Genomic DNA, 13,581 nt, shown 5'->3' on the forward strand with positions numbered 1-13,581 from the left:
ATTGGTGTATCCAACTCAACTTTGATCTCCCTGTAGTTCATATTTTCCCTAACATGAGCATCTCTCTAAGGTTTTATTTGCAATAGCTTTCTTGCTGCTTTTTAAAGCAATTTTTTAGTATAAAATTTCTAGTTCAAGAAATTTTTTATTAAAAAAATGCTTTAGAAAGCCTTATAATGCCTGTTATAAAGAGAGAAAAAAATTCAACCTAACATCTAATATTAAGTTAGTTACAAAAATTGAGAACATATTTTGCATTCTATCAAAGGAGTTAATTACACTTTAATTATTATTATTTACTTTGTTGGTGTATCTGGTATATCTGAAGATAATTAGCCACCGCTCTTTATATTCAGGTATTGCAATGCAGATGACCGAATGCAAGAGGCTGTTAGCTTTTTGGATCTAGGAGATGGTGCTGGCTGGGAACTGCTCCAGGTGAATGTTCATCCCTATTATGATACATTCTGTATAAATAATGCAAGAGAATTTAAAATTCTTAGATTACAAATCACTAATGAAGAGTGTGAAAATAGATTGAATAGTGACCTTAGCACCCTAAATGAAAGTAAAGATTTCTGTTTTTATCGGCGTATTAGTTAAAAGTGAAGTTAGAGAGGCTTTAAATAGAATGAAGGGTGGAAAAGCTGTTGGACCTGATGATATTCCAATAGAGGTGTGGAAATGCTTAGGAGATGAAGGGATTTCTTGGCTTACTAAACTTTTTAATACTATTTTGAAGACTAAAAAAGATGCCAGATGAGTGGAAGAATGAGTGATATTAATTCCTATTTTAAGAATAAAGCGATGCACAGGATTGCACGAATTATAGAGGTATTAAGTTAATTGTCATACTTTAAAATTATTGGGAGCGAGTTATAGAGCATAGGTTGCGGCGTGTACTAATGTTTCTCAAAATCAATTTGGATTTATGCCGGGTAGGTCGACTATGGAAGCCCATACATTTATTCAGAGGTTTGATGGAAAAATATAGAGGAAATAAGGGGATCTACATATGATATTTATTGATTTAGAAAAAGCATTATAAAAGTTCCAAGAGAAGTGCTATGGAGAGTTCTTGATATGAAAGGATCAATAATGCTATATTCAAATCCTTAAAGATAGTATGCAGGAGCTATTACTTGTGTTCAAACACAAGGTGTTGACCAAGTATTTCCCTATTCTGTCTTGGGTACATCAAGGATCAGCCTTAAGCCCATATCTATTTGCTTTAGTCCGTGATTATGTCTCACTAGACATTTGCAAGATGATGTACCCTGTGTGTATGCTTTTTGCTGATGATATTCTTCTTTGATAAGATAGAGAAGAGGGAGTTGAAGGTAAAACTTGAATTATGGAGGTCAACCTTAGAGTCTAAAGGTTTTCGCTTGAGTAGATCTAAAACGGAATATATGGAGTGTAATTTACAGCATAATAGTCCTCTAGTGAGGGATGTGACTTTGGGCGATCAAGTCATTAATAAGAGTACACGTTTAGGTATCTTGGATCTATTGTTCAGGGTGATGGTGAAATAGATGGGATATTATCAGCAGAATTCAAGTTGGATGGTTTGAAGTGGCGGAATGCATCGGGGTTGTTATGTGATAGAAATGTACCCCTCAAACTTAAGGGAAATTCTATAAGATGGTAGTGAGGCTTGCAATGCTTTATGGTGCCGAATGTTGGCCATTAAAAGAGAAGCATAATACTAAGTAAGTGTGGCAGAGATGAGGATGCTTAGATGGATGAGTGGCTTTACCTTTAGAGATAGGATACGAAATGAGCATATACGTGAAAAGGTTGGAGTAGCTCCAGTAGAAGATAAGATTAGAGAGAGTCGCCTTAGATGGTTGGTCACATAAAAAGGCGGCCTTTCCGACGAACCCAGTTAGGAGAGTAGAGGTATTAGATTTCACTTGTGTTAAGAAAGGTATTGGTAGACCTAAAAAGACTTGGTTAGAAAATATTAAGAATGACCTTTCTTTATTAGATTTAAACGAGAATTTGGCTTTTTAATAGGACACAATGGAGAAAAAGGATTCATGTAGCCGACCCCACGTAGTGGGAAAAGGCTTGATGTTGTTGTGTTGTTTTTGTAGATACAAATCACTAAATAAATTTTCAATTTATTTTTTTAAAAATGAATTAATAAATGCCAAGAATCAAAACTCAAAGCATGAATAAAATGATTAAATTAATATGATATATCAGAGAGAAATTAGAATTACATAAAATCAATGGTAATTAATAATTATAATTCAATTTAAATATAAACTCTTTGTTGTCCCATTTAACTAAAAAATACATTTTTCATAGGAGCATAAGAATGATTTCCCTGAAATCAAAATAAGCATTTATATTGCTCTTTGAAAAAGTTAAATTCCAAACTTTATGATTTCTAAATTTATGCTCATTTTATTACTGGTAAAAAAAAATATATTTAACAAAATCTTATTGATTCACTATTGTGCAGGCAATGCTTAATCGTGATTATCGACAAAGGCCAATCGCTGAAGCTGTGTTAAACCACAGGTGTTATGACAGGAGCATTGCTGTAACATCATAATATTTTGCAAAGCCTTTGAAAAATCTTAAACTTTGAATGTAAAAAAAAAAACATTTCCCTTGTATGCCCGTTGTCATTTGAGATTATTTTGGTCAGGGGAACATTATAAATTCTTCTCTATATTGAAAATCAAATGAAACTTATTCATAATACAGCAAAGCCATATTCTTTGTATTTTCTACAGAATGGAAAATCTGAATATATTAAAGAACCTGGAGATGATAACATTAGTATACACTCTATTGTTACAGAATTAATCACATCAAATCAATTCTTCAAACAACAAGTGGACAAATCAGGTTTATGAATTGATTTCTGTTTACATAATTACTATGGTGGGTGTACATATTTCTAGTCTCAGATTGGATTTTTGATGCTTGCCCATCTTTTCCAATTCTGGAATCTACATATTTCATGGATTTTAAGGTTTTGTTTTGGGGCGGCTTTTTTACTGCTGCTTGAAGCAGTTTTTTAGTATAAAAATTAAAATTTTTATAATAGAAAGCTGATTCAAGAAGCAGTTAAAAAACCGTCCAAACAAAGCCTATGTGTGTTGTTTGCAGCCTTTGGGACCATAGTGCTCTGACGTACGTCGAACATTCTGCCGACACAAAGCACAGTAGTGTGTTTGACATGCCCAACAGAAGATGTGGTTGTTTTTCCCTATCTGCAAATTTTCAAGTAGATCATTCATAATCAATTTACATGTCAATTTTATGCATCAAATGAAATATTTGTTCCAGATATGATACTATAATTTGGTAAAGTAAAATTGATCCTAAACCCTCATTAATCATGCTAAAGTTGAAAGTGAGGCTTGTTTATAAAGTGCTAATTATTTCAACATAAACTACCTTGAGCTTGGTCCAACTATTGAAACTTGTATTTACTAGTAAGTTTTAGGAAATAAAGTATTAATACTAATGCTTTACTTGTCAGTGTACAAGAAAGCATCAATGATAATCCTGCTAATAAGGTCCCACCTGACTAGCAGGATCAGCTCCTACAATGTTATAGCTGACCATAGTTAGACCAGTTTTTTTACTGCTTTTTAAAGCAGTTTTTTATTAAAATTATAAAATTATATTGACAAAAAAAGCTGTTTTTTAAGAAGCATTAAAAAAGCCGTCCCAAGAGAGCCTTAATCTCTATCCACGGCTGCATCTTTTGAGAGGCAAAATCTTTTTTTTTTTCTTTTCTTCCTTTACATCACATCATTTTTCTTGGTTTAATTATCAAGAGAATTCTACAGCAGTAATGAGATGTTTAGCAGTAAGGTCAATCCTCGGTTTGCCAGACAACTACATAATATTTTAAAGTCATAGGTAAAAGAAGCATAAATAATCATATTAAATATAATGTTAGAAGTTTTCATGAGCTCACCTATTGTTCTTCTCAAGTTCAAATAAGAGATGTGATCCAGGAAGTAGTTCATTGTACTAACCTTTGCATTCATTTGGCCACAATTGGGACACATGTTGGCAGCATCAGGATGCAATTCAGCTTGTAATTGCCCTAACATTTGCCGTGGATTAATATGCTCTTCCCAGGCCAATATCTCTTCACGTGGAAAAAGTTGGCACTCCTCCCTGCAAAAAGGATTTTCAGGTTTATATCAACTTTCTGAACTTTATCTTCAAGTTTGAATATTTTCTTACTTGAAATGATCATATCCATCAATGACCTTGCAACAATTATAGCAGAAGTAACTTCCACAATTCTGGCAAACCATCTTGTTGCAACCTCCTGTGCGTGATATAGCCATTTTACAGGAGGGGCATTGTTTGGCATCACGAAGTGCTTCCCTGGTGTTAAGTATGTCATTTATCATTTCAAGCTCCTTCTTCCTTTGGATATCATTGATACTAGACGAACTTTGGCGCTCCTGATCAAAGAAATTGTCAGCTTTGCTTCTCACAATAGTCATCACCTTTTCTTGGATGAAGATATGCACTTTGTATATCACACAATGGAAAAGCCTAATGTTTCTTTCCAAATAATTTAAAGGACTTTTTAAAAATTTTTTTCACAGAAGACTGTTTAAAAGATTCATATCATGATTATTCGATAAGTTTTACGCTGGCTGTTGACTACCTAATACAACCCTCCACTTTTCTTATCCAAGACTTGGGGTCTGGCAACAACAATGTTGTTGTTGTTGGAGTAGCTCCAGTGGAAGATAAGTTTAGAGAGAGTCGCCTTAGATGGTTTGGTCACATTAAACAGAGGACTTCCGATGAACCGGTTAGGAAAGCTTGAGGTATTAGATTTAACTTATGTTAAGAAAGGTAGAGGTAGATCTAAAAAGACTTGGTTAGAAAGTATTAGAAATGATCTTTTTCTATTAAATTTAAATGAGAATTTTATTTTTAACATGACACAATGGCGAAAAAGGATTTATGTAGCCGACCCCATGTAGTGGGAAAAAGGCTTGATGTTGTTATTTGTTGTTGACAGAAGACTGTCTGGAAAAGAAATAAGAATGCAGAGTTGCATCTGTTACCTGCAAAATTAGAAGCTTCGTCTCTGGAGTCATACACTTTATGCCTAAATGGCGTCTTTCTCTGCAAAGAGAACAAAAGCTGAAGAGACACTTTGAACATTGTGCATGATTATCCTCATCTTCCAAGCATGCCGTTTCACATCTGGGACAATAGACAACATCTGTCATTGAGTCCAGTGTTTTCTGCAGTGTCAACTCCTCCCACCGTTTAAATGTTTCACTATCAAGTAGCTTTTGTAGTAAGCTGGGAGGAACAAGACCAACACATTTTGTCTCGGGGCAGAGCAATTTAGTCACGGTTCGTTCATCCACATGCATCCTAGAATATTTTTCCATGCAATTGAAACAAAAGAAGTGCTGACATGGAAGTCTAACAAAGTTGATTCCTGATAAATAAGAATGTTTAAGAATAGATTATTGATTTTGCAACGTAATAAAATAGTGATTGTACATAACTTTTTAACTGAAATAAAACAAGCTTGAATAGAGATGTTCTTCAGCTGAGATGTTTGCAAGGTATTGGAATAGATTATGATTTATGCCCATGACAAAGAAGTTCTAAGATCCATTCATATGCGTCCTTTGTGATTTGAAAACCATAAATAGCCAAATATAGGATCATTTGAGAAAACTTACAAGTGCAAACGCTCTGTTTGAATCATCGAAAAACAGGCTTTTACCAAAAGCTTTTGCTAATACAAGCACGACTAGTGTAGAAAATTTAGGCTTCGTTTGAGATGACTTTCTTATTGCTTCTTAAGACAGTTTTTTATAAAAAATTAAAATTGTGGTATTGAAAAACTAAGCAGTTAGAAAGCCGTCCCAAACGAAGTCTTAGTGCTTAGCTAAATAAAGCTCTAAGAGAAAAAAAAAAAAACATTGTAGTAAATAAGTAACCGAGATAACAATAGCTGTTTGCTACATATAATCTGCCGCAAACAGTTGACATAAGAATAAAGTTTAGTATATAGTGTGTAAGTTTAAATATGCATCTTGATTTTATCCATTCTCAAAGTCAAACAAAAGCATATTATGATCTTTACAGTGTGCTAACATCAAGTATATCGAACATAACAGTAATATAACTAATGACATCTAATTGATTAAAGCATGCAAGATGGTTCAGAGTTGGCGTTTTTCTAATGCATCAAAACTAAACTAAGATGGGAAAGGACTAACCTGCGTACTCGTTAAAACATATTATACATAGCTGCAAATTTTTGAGAAAAACTTCACGACTTTTCTCATCGTTGTAACCAATCATGAAAGGAATGACAAGCTCCAGTGAGATGCTTCTAGAGATCGCACGGATTTCTCTATTCTCAGACTTGTCATATGCGCCAAGCATAACTCCATCTTCAAAGCCAAGGTGGGAAAGGGAAGAATTTTTCAGCCATTCAACCCACTGGTATATAACCTCTTGCCCTTCTTGCTCCATCATAATAGCGTCCAACATGCGGCAAATACTGGAAATCTTTATTGAATCTAACCATGGAGCATAGACTGTGAAATATGGGGCATGATGACTGGGATATGACACAGGCAACAAGCAAGTCAAGACAACTGGGGGCAGATACTGAACTTTGAAAGTGTACAGGAAGCTATCTGAATTCTCATCTTCCCCGTAACCGGCTTCACAGTTTCCTTCGAGCTTTGCAGATACACTAAAATCATCAGGAACTTCATAATGAATCAGGATCTGCATGAGAAATAGGCTGATAAAACTCTTTTATTGTACCCAACAGTTAAAATACAAAACAGTGCAGTTAAGCCAAGACCTGAAACAAACGTAGGCCTCCCTTTCTATCTAAAGTTACAACACTGTCTCCATATATTGCCTTCAATGCTAGCATCTGCCGATTAGAAGATATCAATCAAAAGATAATATCTCAAGCAGTAAAAGAAGATAGCCACAAAGAATTAAAAAAAAAAAGGGTCGAGATAATTCTTAATATGTGAAATGCAATTCAATCAATTACAAGAACAATGGTTGGGAGTATATGCATGGAACGTCTTTTCCAATTTTAAGTTGAAAAAGAAGCACACTGAATTATTGTAATAACCCATATTTTGATTCAGTAAAATATATTTTTTTAGGAGTCGTTATAAATTTAAATCACAAATCATCTTCATCACAACATAAATATTGTAGTGCTTTAATTACATTAATTTTTTCATATGTTTTAGAATTGGTGTAAATTCTTAAGAAATTGACACATGTCGATACAATAGGGGCTTTGGAACAATCTAGCATCCGTTTTGCAAATCTATTTCATCAAAATTTTCTAAATATGATCGGCTATTTTATGAACATTTTTCTATATTTTTTGAAGCTTCGAATTTCAAGATATAAAAGAATTTATATGAATTTTATATTGAAAACTGAATAAATTATTATTATGGTTGGATATTATTCTCTATTGATTCATGTGATACATTGATTGAGATTTATAAGGAGTTATTACTATGCCGACGGACAACAAGTGACAACTCTGTTTAGCAAACAATTTCTAACTTACTACTGAAAAAACACCGATTAAGCTAGGCCTTCTTGTTTAGTGTAACTACTGAAATGCATGTTATTGAGACATTATTCCTATTACTGTACGGATTTACTGTAAAAACATCATTTTACTATTATTGTCACTAGTTTTACTAACGACATTGGACTGTTACTGTTACCGATACGTACACCAATATTGTTTGATACTATTGATTCATTGTACCGATATTGAGTATGTGACATACCGAGCACATAATATACTGAGCATGTGACGTATTGGATAACATATGTAAACTATTATAAGTTTTTACTAGATTGATATAATTGTAACGGTTTTCATTTACACTTTGGTTTTACCAATTATATAATTTCTTTACTAATTGATAGTACTAATTTGTCAAATGCTTTATCGATCTGACATCAATACTGGTTTATTGGTTTCATCACTATACTGTTTTACGGTCTATAGACTTTACTGCTATTACATGCACATTTTATTATGTTTGCGTTGATTCATGATCATATGTGCTACTGCTAAGAATTGACTGACGATATGCATACTGCTTTTTTGTGTGTTTTGAGTTCAATTGTAGAATTTTGTTACTTGATGGACTCTTGAGCTTATTATATATAATTAAATGATTTCAGGTCAGAACAACAGAGTAGGAGTATGAGATCGACCAAGATCTTTCAAGTTCAGATTCTTGTTATTTTAGTTATTATTTTGTATTCATGACATAATAGTTGTGATATTATTGTATAGATCAGGAATAACATACATGATTTTTTGTGAAAATGAATATTGATGTATTGATCGACAATTTTATTTATGTTTGTATTCATATTGATAAAAAAAATTAGGTAGTTATGATTGTTGTCTATTAAAAGATAAAAGTAATTCTTTTAAATTAGATTATGGGATGTCACAATTACATTATATAATTAGGCAAAACTAGAGCCGCAAGAAATATATTATTTTTATTCATAAGGAGAAATTTTCCCAGAATCTAGTGCTCTCCGAGAGAGAGATGGTGCTCAAATAAAGTTAATCCATAGAAGATAAGTCTTGCCAACTTACACTCCATCTCCATATAGATTGAAAGCCGAAATGATTTTTACAAGCGTCAAGCATACTTATGAACAGTAGAAAATTAACGGATGACCTCTGAGCTCTAAAAGCTAAAAGCCTAATGTTTTTTAAACTAAAAAAGCATTAACCAACTCAACTAAGTTAGCATCAATGATAGTTTCTTTCTGTCATCTAGATTCACAAAATAAATACCAGCAAGCAACATCCGCCCAACCAAAGTAACTTTCTTGCATATCAGAGATTTTTTCACACCTATAAAAATAAAGATCAGTTTAAGATAAGCAATCTGATGGCAAAAGAAAATCTTATCATGCCCCCTTTTTTCCTTCTCCTGTAATCAAGTAAATTTCATTAAAAAAACCTTATAGCAAGAAAATTTCCTTTAAAAAAACTTTTACCAAGCAATTGATGGAAAAACTAAGCGACTTTTTGGCTGGCTGAAAAATAAATGCAATATAAAAAGAATACATTGTAAAATGAATGTAGTGTTAAAGAAATACTTTGGTGTTTTTGAATAAGTGTAAAACAAATGCAAGTGAATATTTTCTTGTTTGGTTTGTAGTAAAATAAAAGTAGTGTAAAATCTAATGCTGGAAGCTACGGTGGGTGACAGTGTCAATGGCGTGTGGTGGTGGCGGGTGGAGGCTAATGGAAGGAGGCAGTGGCCAAAGGCTGACGACAGAGGTGGTGGTGGTGGCTGATGGTGGTGGTCAGTGGTAGTGATCAGCGGTGGGTGGCGACAATGGTGATTGATGGCCAACAGCGTGGGGTGGCGGTGGTGGCTGATGGCGGTCGACGGTGGTGACGGGGTCAGTAGGCAATGATGGGGGCAGGTGGTGGGCAATGACAATGACAACGACGATGAATTTATGGTGTATATAAAAATTGCCCAAACTTGAGGAATTCTAAATACATAAAAAAATGAACTAGATGATGAATTACAAATGCACCCAAATTTTACATCGCATTTATTTTACTTCAAATTAAACATCAATATTCTTAAAACTCACGCATTTGGAATACTTTACACCCCTTCTACTTAAAATCAAACAACCCATAAAGTAATTTTACAATTCAAAGGCAGCTAGAGAAGCTTTCTTTTCTTCTCATTTTTTCGCTTTCTGTCAACTTGCATTTGAGAAATTTTCAAAGTTTTATTATATTTATTATTATTATTTTGATGATTTGTTCTTTGTATTTGCAACTATTTGCTATAACATTAAGGTTTTTCTTCTTGGTGTGGGGGGGTGGTTGCATTGATTTGTTGAAAATATTTAGGGCTTTGCTTTGTAGTTTGCAATGTAGCACTTTGAATTTACTTACTGATGGTTTTTTGGCTCACATGATCTGACTATATTTCTTTCTTATCCTTTTTTTTTTCTTTTTGAAGTGGACTCAATTTATACCACTTAGATTTTGCTTTAATTCACTTAATGAAGTTAGAAGATTAAGACTATAAAAAAACTTATTGTTTATGTTTAATCGTGTTTAGCTTGATAATTAGTTTGAGTTCGATTAGATTTTATATATTTGTATATTTAATGAGCTAGATATTAACAATGCTTTATTTAATGATATTCAATTTGATAGTTTATACTTATATATACATAGTTTGCATATACTTATATTTATAACTTTATAGGATGAGTCAATGACATATATGTGACTTCTAGGAAGTCGGGTTGAGCCAAATAGTATTTGAGCTCTGTCAAATTGGGCTCATTACACAGCTCACCCTGACATGTTGGTTGAGAGCTTAGGCTTTCAACTAAGAGGTCTTGAGTTCGAGTCTTTGTGTATGTGTTGTGTATATGAGTTTGCCTTAACTGCCTAAATGTCCAAAAAAAAAAAAAGGCTCATTTACTGTTGTCCTGGAAGGATATTTTGGCTAAGTGTAGGTCATATAAATGATCACATGCTCAATGAGAAATGGCCAACGTCATATCACATTATAGTGCAAGTAAAACATCGGAAACTAACAGAGTGGCTTTCATGAGATTTCAAAATGCACCAGGTACCTAAAAATCATGTTTTTAAAAGCCTAGAGTCCTAGACGAACTTGTGCAATTACTCTTCACTAAATGCCAGCAGTCTACCTCGGTCTCTTACCAAAGTAGATACTTGAAGTGCACCTTTGTGACAGCCATGTAAACAAAGAACACGTTCAAGAGTTTCCTTCTCCCGTTCGTCCTTCCTATTACCAAAGCAATCAATAACCAAAGCCCATCCATATTAAACTTTAGTTTTCAACTCCAAGGCACTTACAGAACCCTTTATCTTCTTTTTACTTAGAAGTAGCCAACAAAGCAATGGAACATGTCTCCTTGACTAAAAAAGACCGCTATGGAACTATGAACATTACCTCGTCCTCCTGCCGCTGATCGTTGAAGCTTATCTCTTCCTCCGAAAGCTGCGGCTCTTCTCCCTTGATCCTGAGCTCTTCCAACCTCCTGAGTGCAACTTCGATTGCACTATCTGGTAGTTCCGCCCTTCTCTCATCTCGCTTTCGATCCGGAGAAGAAGATGATCCTCGTTCAAACGTCGAGAAATCCAAATCAGCAACCAGGCGATTGCGATTCTCCAAAGAATTATCGGCGGCGAGCTCGCCGATCTCCGAGCTTTTCCATTTGTTTTCTCCTCCCATGTCGGTCTTCGAGATTTTCGAAGGCGCCGGCGAAGATTTTTGTCGGATCCGAAATCCGAAACAGCGAGATCCCAACGATTTTTCCAGGATTTAGTGCAAGAGGAAAAGATATTGAAAGCATGGCCTTGCTTTGATTTCGGGCCGGAATGACATACCGCCGGCCCAAACCAGAGCCCACTGATAAGAAAATATTAAGGGCCCGTTAGTTGGTGTTGGTTTTGTACAAAAGGAAAGTAAAATAAATATAGAGCCGTTTGATATAAAAGATTTTAGATGCTAAGTATTTTAACTGCATGGTTTTTTAGATATATAGGTGTTTGTTTTGATGAAGAATAAGTCTTCGTTTGGGACGTTTTTTTTTTCTGTTCTTTAAAATAATTTTTTAATACAAAAATTAAAAAGATTCATTCAAAACGAAGCCTAAGTTAAATGATCATTTGGATTGATGGAAAAGAAATTCACAATAAAAGAGAATGCATTAAGTTCTTCTTCAAGGAGGAGTTAGTGTTTAATTTAAATTAGGAATAAGAGCAAAGTATTAAAAAAAAATTTAAAAGTAGTAAATTATAACCAAACAGAATGACACATTCTATGGAATGCGCTATACTGTTTGACACATTCCATTGAATGTATTTGCTACAATTCTGTAAAATTTAGTTTGATTGATTGGGGGGGCATGCGGGGTGAATGCACCAATTTATCTGATTTATTTGCTTCGTTTTAGATTTTAGAACTTATGCAATCCTACTGTAGGGGTGTCCAAATCTGACACAATCCGAAAATCAACCCGAAAAATTCCAGGTTTGGGTCAACCTATTTGTCATACAAGTTAGGGTTCAGATTTATAATTTCAACAGCTTTATAAAATCGGATCGGATTCAAATTGACCTGAAAACTTGAAACTAATCCGAATCGACCGCTTTCATCATCTTGCATTGACACTCCTACCCTACTCTTAAAAATACATATTGTACATGCTCCTTAAAAAAATGCAAAAAAATTTTATGATGCTCTCACTGGTGTGATTTCCCTCGACTAATTCATCTTAAAATGCTCCAACACCAATTTAATCATCATTGACCGTCCATTTCACACCACTAGCCGCATCTGCTGAGTTGGATTCGTTGCTCTGGCAGCGCATTATATCATTACTCAGACCCAAATTCACGCTTGAGGAAATGTTCTTCGTGAGAGAGCAAAGAATGCGATCCAACTGTTACCAATCCAACGAAGGATCAGCGATCGCCGCGGGAAGGATCTCTCGAGAGATCTCTTCTCGTTTAAATCCAGGTTTGGGTTCCAATTCTATTATCTTTTTATCTTATTTAATATCACTTTCTATTTATATTTTGCGATTTTGTTTCTTTCCGGAATTGGATTGGCGAAAAGTTCGATGTATTCATTTCGTTCAGTTGAGTTCATGAAAGAGGGTTTCTTGTCTGATTAAATCTTATTGGTGGAATTTTTTAATGGAAGTCTTCACCTTGGAATCAAAGAAACGTTAAAAATGGGATTTTTCTTCTTCTTCTTGTTCTTCTTGGAATTAGATTTGTGATTGAGATGCGGGATTAGAGATTTGAAAGAGGTGTGATTTTGGTAGCTTGGTGTTGTTCTTTATATCTTAGACATGCGGATTCCTCAAGGAGCTGGTAAAAGCAGCTATAAGGATAAAAATTCTATTTTTACTTGGCATTTTTATTTCGTTTATCCTAGGATTGTTTCTTTGATTTAATATCTTTTGTTTTTTTATAACTCGATGTATTTGGTTTGAGCTCTTTCAACCCTTCTTTCGTTTCCTTTCAGTCAAATTTCCAGCATACAAACGTAGTGTAAGTTTAAGTAAACGCCGGCAGTTCAACCTTGAAGTTGCAAATGAGTAAATACTTTAAGCTTGGAATTATTGTGTATGATTAAAAATCTCAGACTAAATAGCAAAGAATAAAAAAGGGCCAGATCCTTCTGAAGTTTGCTGAATACATTTCACTATGCAGGATTTATTAATATAATAGATTGTGTAGAAAAATAAAAATATGAAAAATTATTCTAAATTTTCTTGCTCTCTTTTTGTACATAAATTGGAGGTATTTACATGCTCCTCGAAAGATATGTATGAAAAAAGTAAATGTTATTATAGTTTAGAGAGCACGGGCGGATTCAGCTTCTTTTTTTAGGGAATAATTTTTTTTTTTTTTTTGTGGGGGATGTGCAAAGATGCTTAGTATTGAAATAAGTAGGGCAAAAAAATTTTTTGAGGGGGGGGGGGGGGGGGCAAAAC

The 13,581-nt window shown here is 34.1% G+C and overlaps 2 protein-coding genes across 3 annotated transcripts in view; one reads left to right on the plus strand and one right to left on the minus strand.

Moving 5' to 3' along the window:
• Positions 1–2,925: 2,925 nt before the first annotated feature.
• Positions 2,926–11,401, minus strand: LOC110104767 (E3 ubiquitin-protein ligase RNF14). Of its 2 annotated transcripts, none has more exons than XM_028693716.1 (7): positions 11,025–11,401; positions 6,848–6,922; positions 6,249–6,768; positions 5,070–5,455; positions 4,225–4,451; positions 4,011–4,155; positions 2,926–3,233 (listed from the first exon to the last, which is right to left on the minus strand). In XM_028693716.1, the coding sequence occupies exons 1-7, from the start codon at positions 11,304–11,306 to the stop codon at positions 3,111–3,113; spliced, it is 1,758 nt and encodes a 585-aa protein (XP_028549549.1). In that variant the 5' UTR covers positions 11,307–11,401; the 3' UTR covers positions 2,926–3,110. The 2 variants fall into 2 exon arrangements, 1 of the variants encoding a protein (XP_028549549.1); XR_003700299.1 differs by having other exon boundaries at positions 3,130–3,233; positions 4,251–4,451.
• A 1,072-nt stretch (positions 11,402–12,473) lies between these two features.
• LOC110104745 (histone acetyltransferase MCC1) overlaps positions 12,474–13,581 on the plus strand; it is an 18,377-nt gene continuing 17,269 nt past the window's right edge. Inside the window, exon 1 of the mRNA XM_020833986.2 lies at positions 12,474–12,596. The gene's annotated coding sequence lies outside the window, so the exon portion shown is untranslated. The remainder of the gene's footprint in view (positions 12,597–13,581) is intronic.

The sequence above is a fragment of the Dendrobium catenatum genome, unplaced genomic scaffold (genome assembly GCF_001605985.2).
Source record: "Dendrobium catenatum unplaced genomic scaffold, ASM160598v2 fragScaff_scaffold_343, whole genome shotgun sequence".
Classification (NCBI taxonomy): Eukaryota; Viridiplantae; Streptophyta; class Magnoliopsida; order Asparagales; family Orchidaceae; genus Dendrobium; species Dendrobium catenatum.

What these genes read in the sequence shown, in the direction of transcription:
- LOC110104767 (XM_028693716.1), bottom strand. Translation starts at nt 11,306, where the DNA reads ATGGGAGGAGAAAACAAATGGAAAAGCTCGGAGATCGGCGAGCTCGCC. An exon ending in ATCAGCGGCAGGAGGACGAG is followed by an intron (nt 6,923 to 11,024) that starts GTAATGTTCATA and finishes TCTAATCGGCAG; the next exon opens with ATGCTAGCATTGAAGGCAAT. An exon ending in CGAAGCTTCTAATTTTGCAG is followed by an intron (nt 4,452 to 5,069) that starts GTAACAGATGCA and finishes TTCTTTGATCAG; the next exon opens with GAGCGCCAAAGTTCGTCTAG.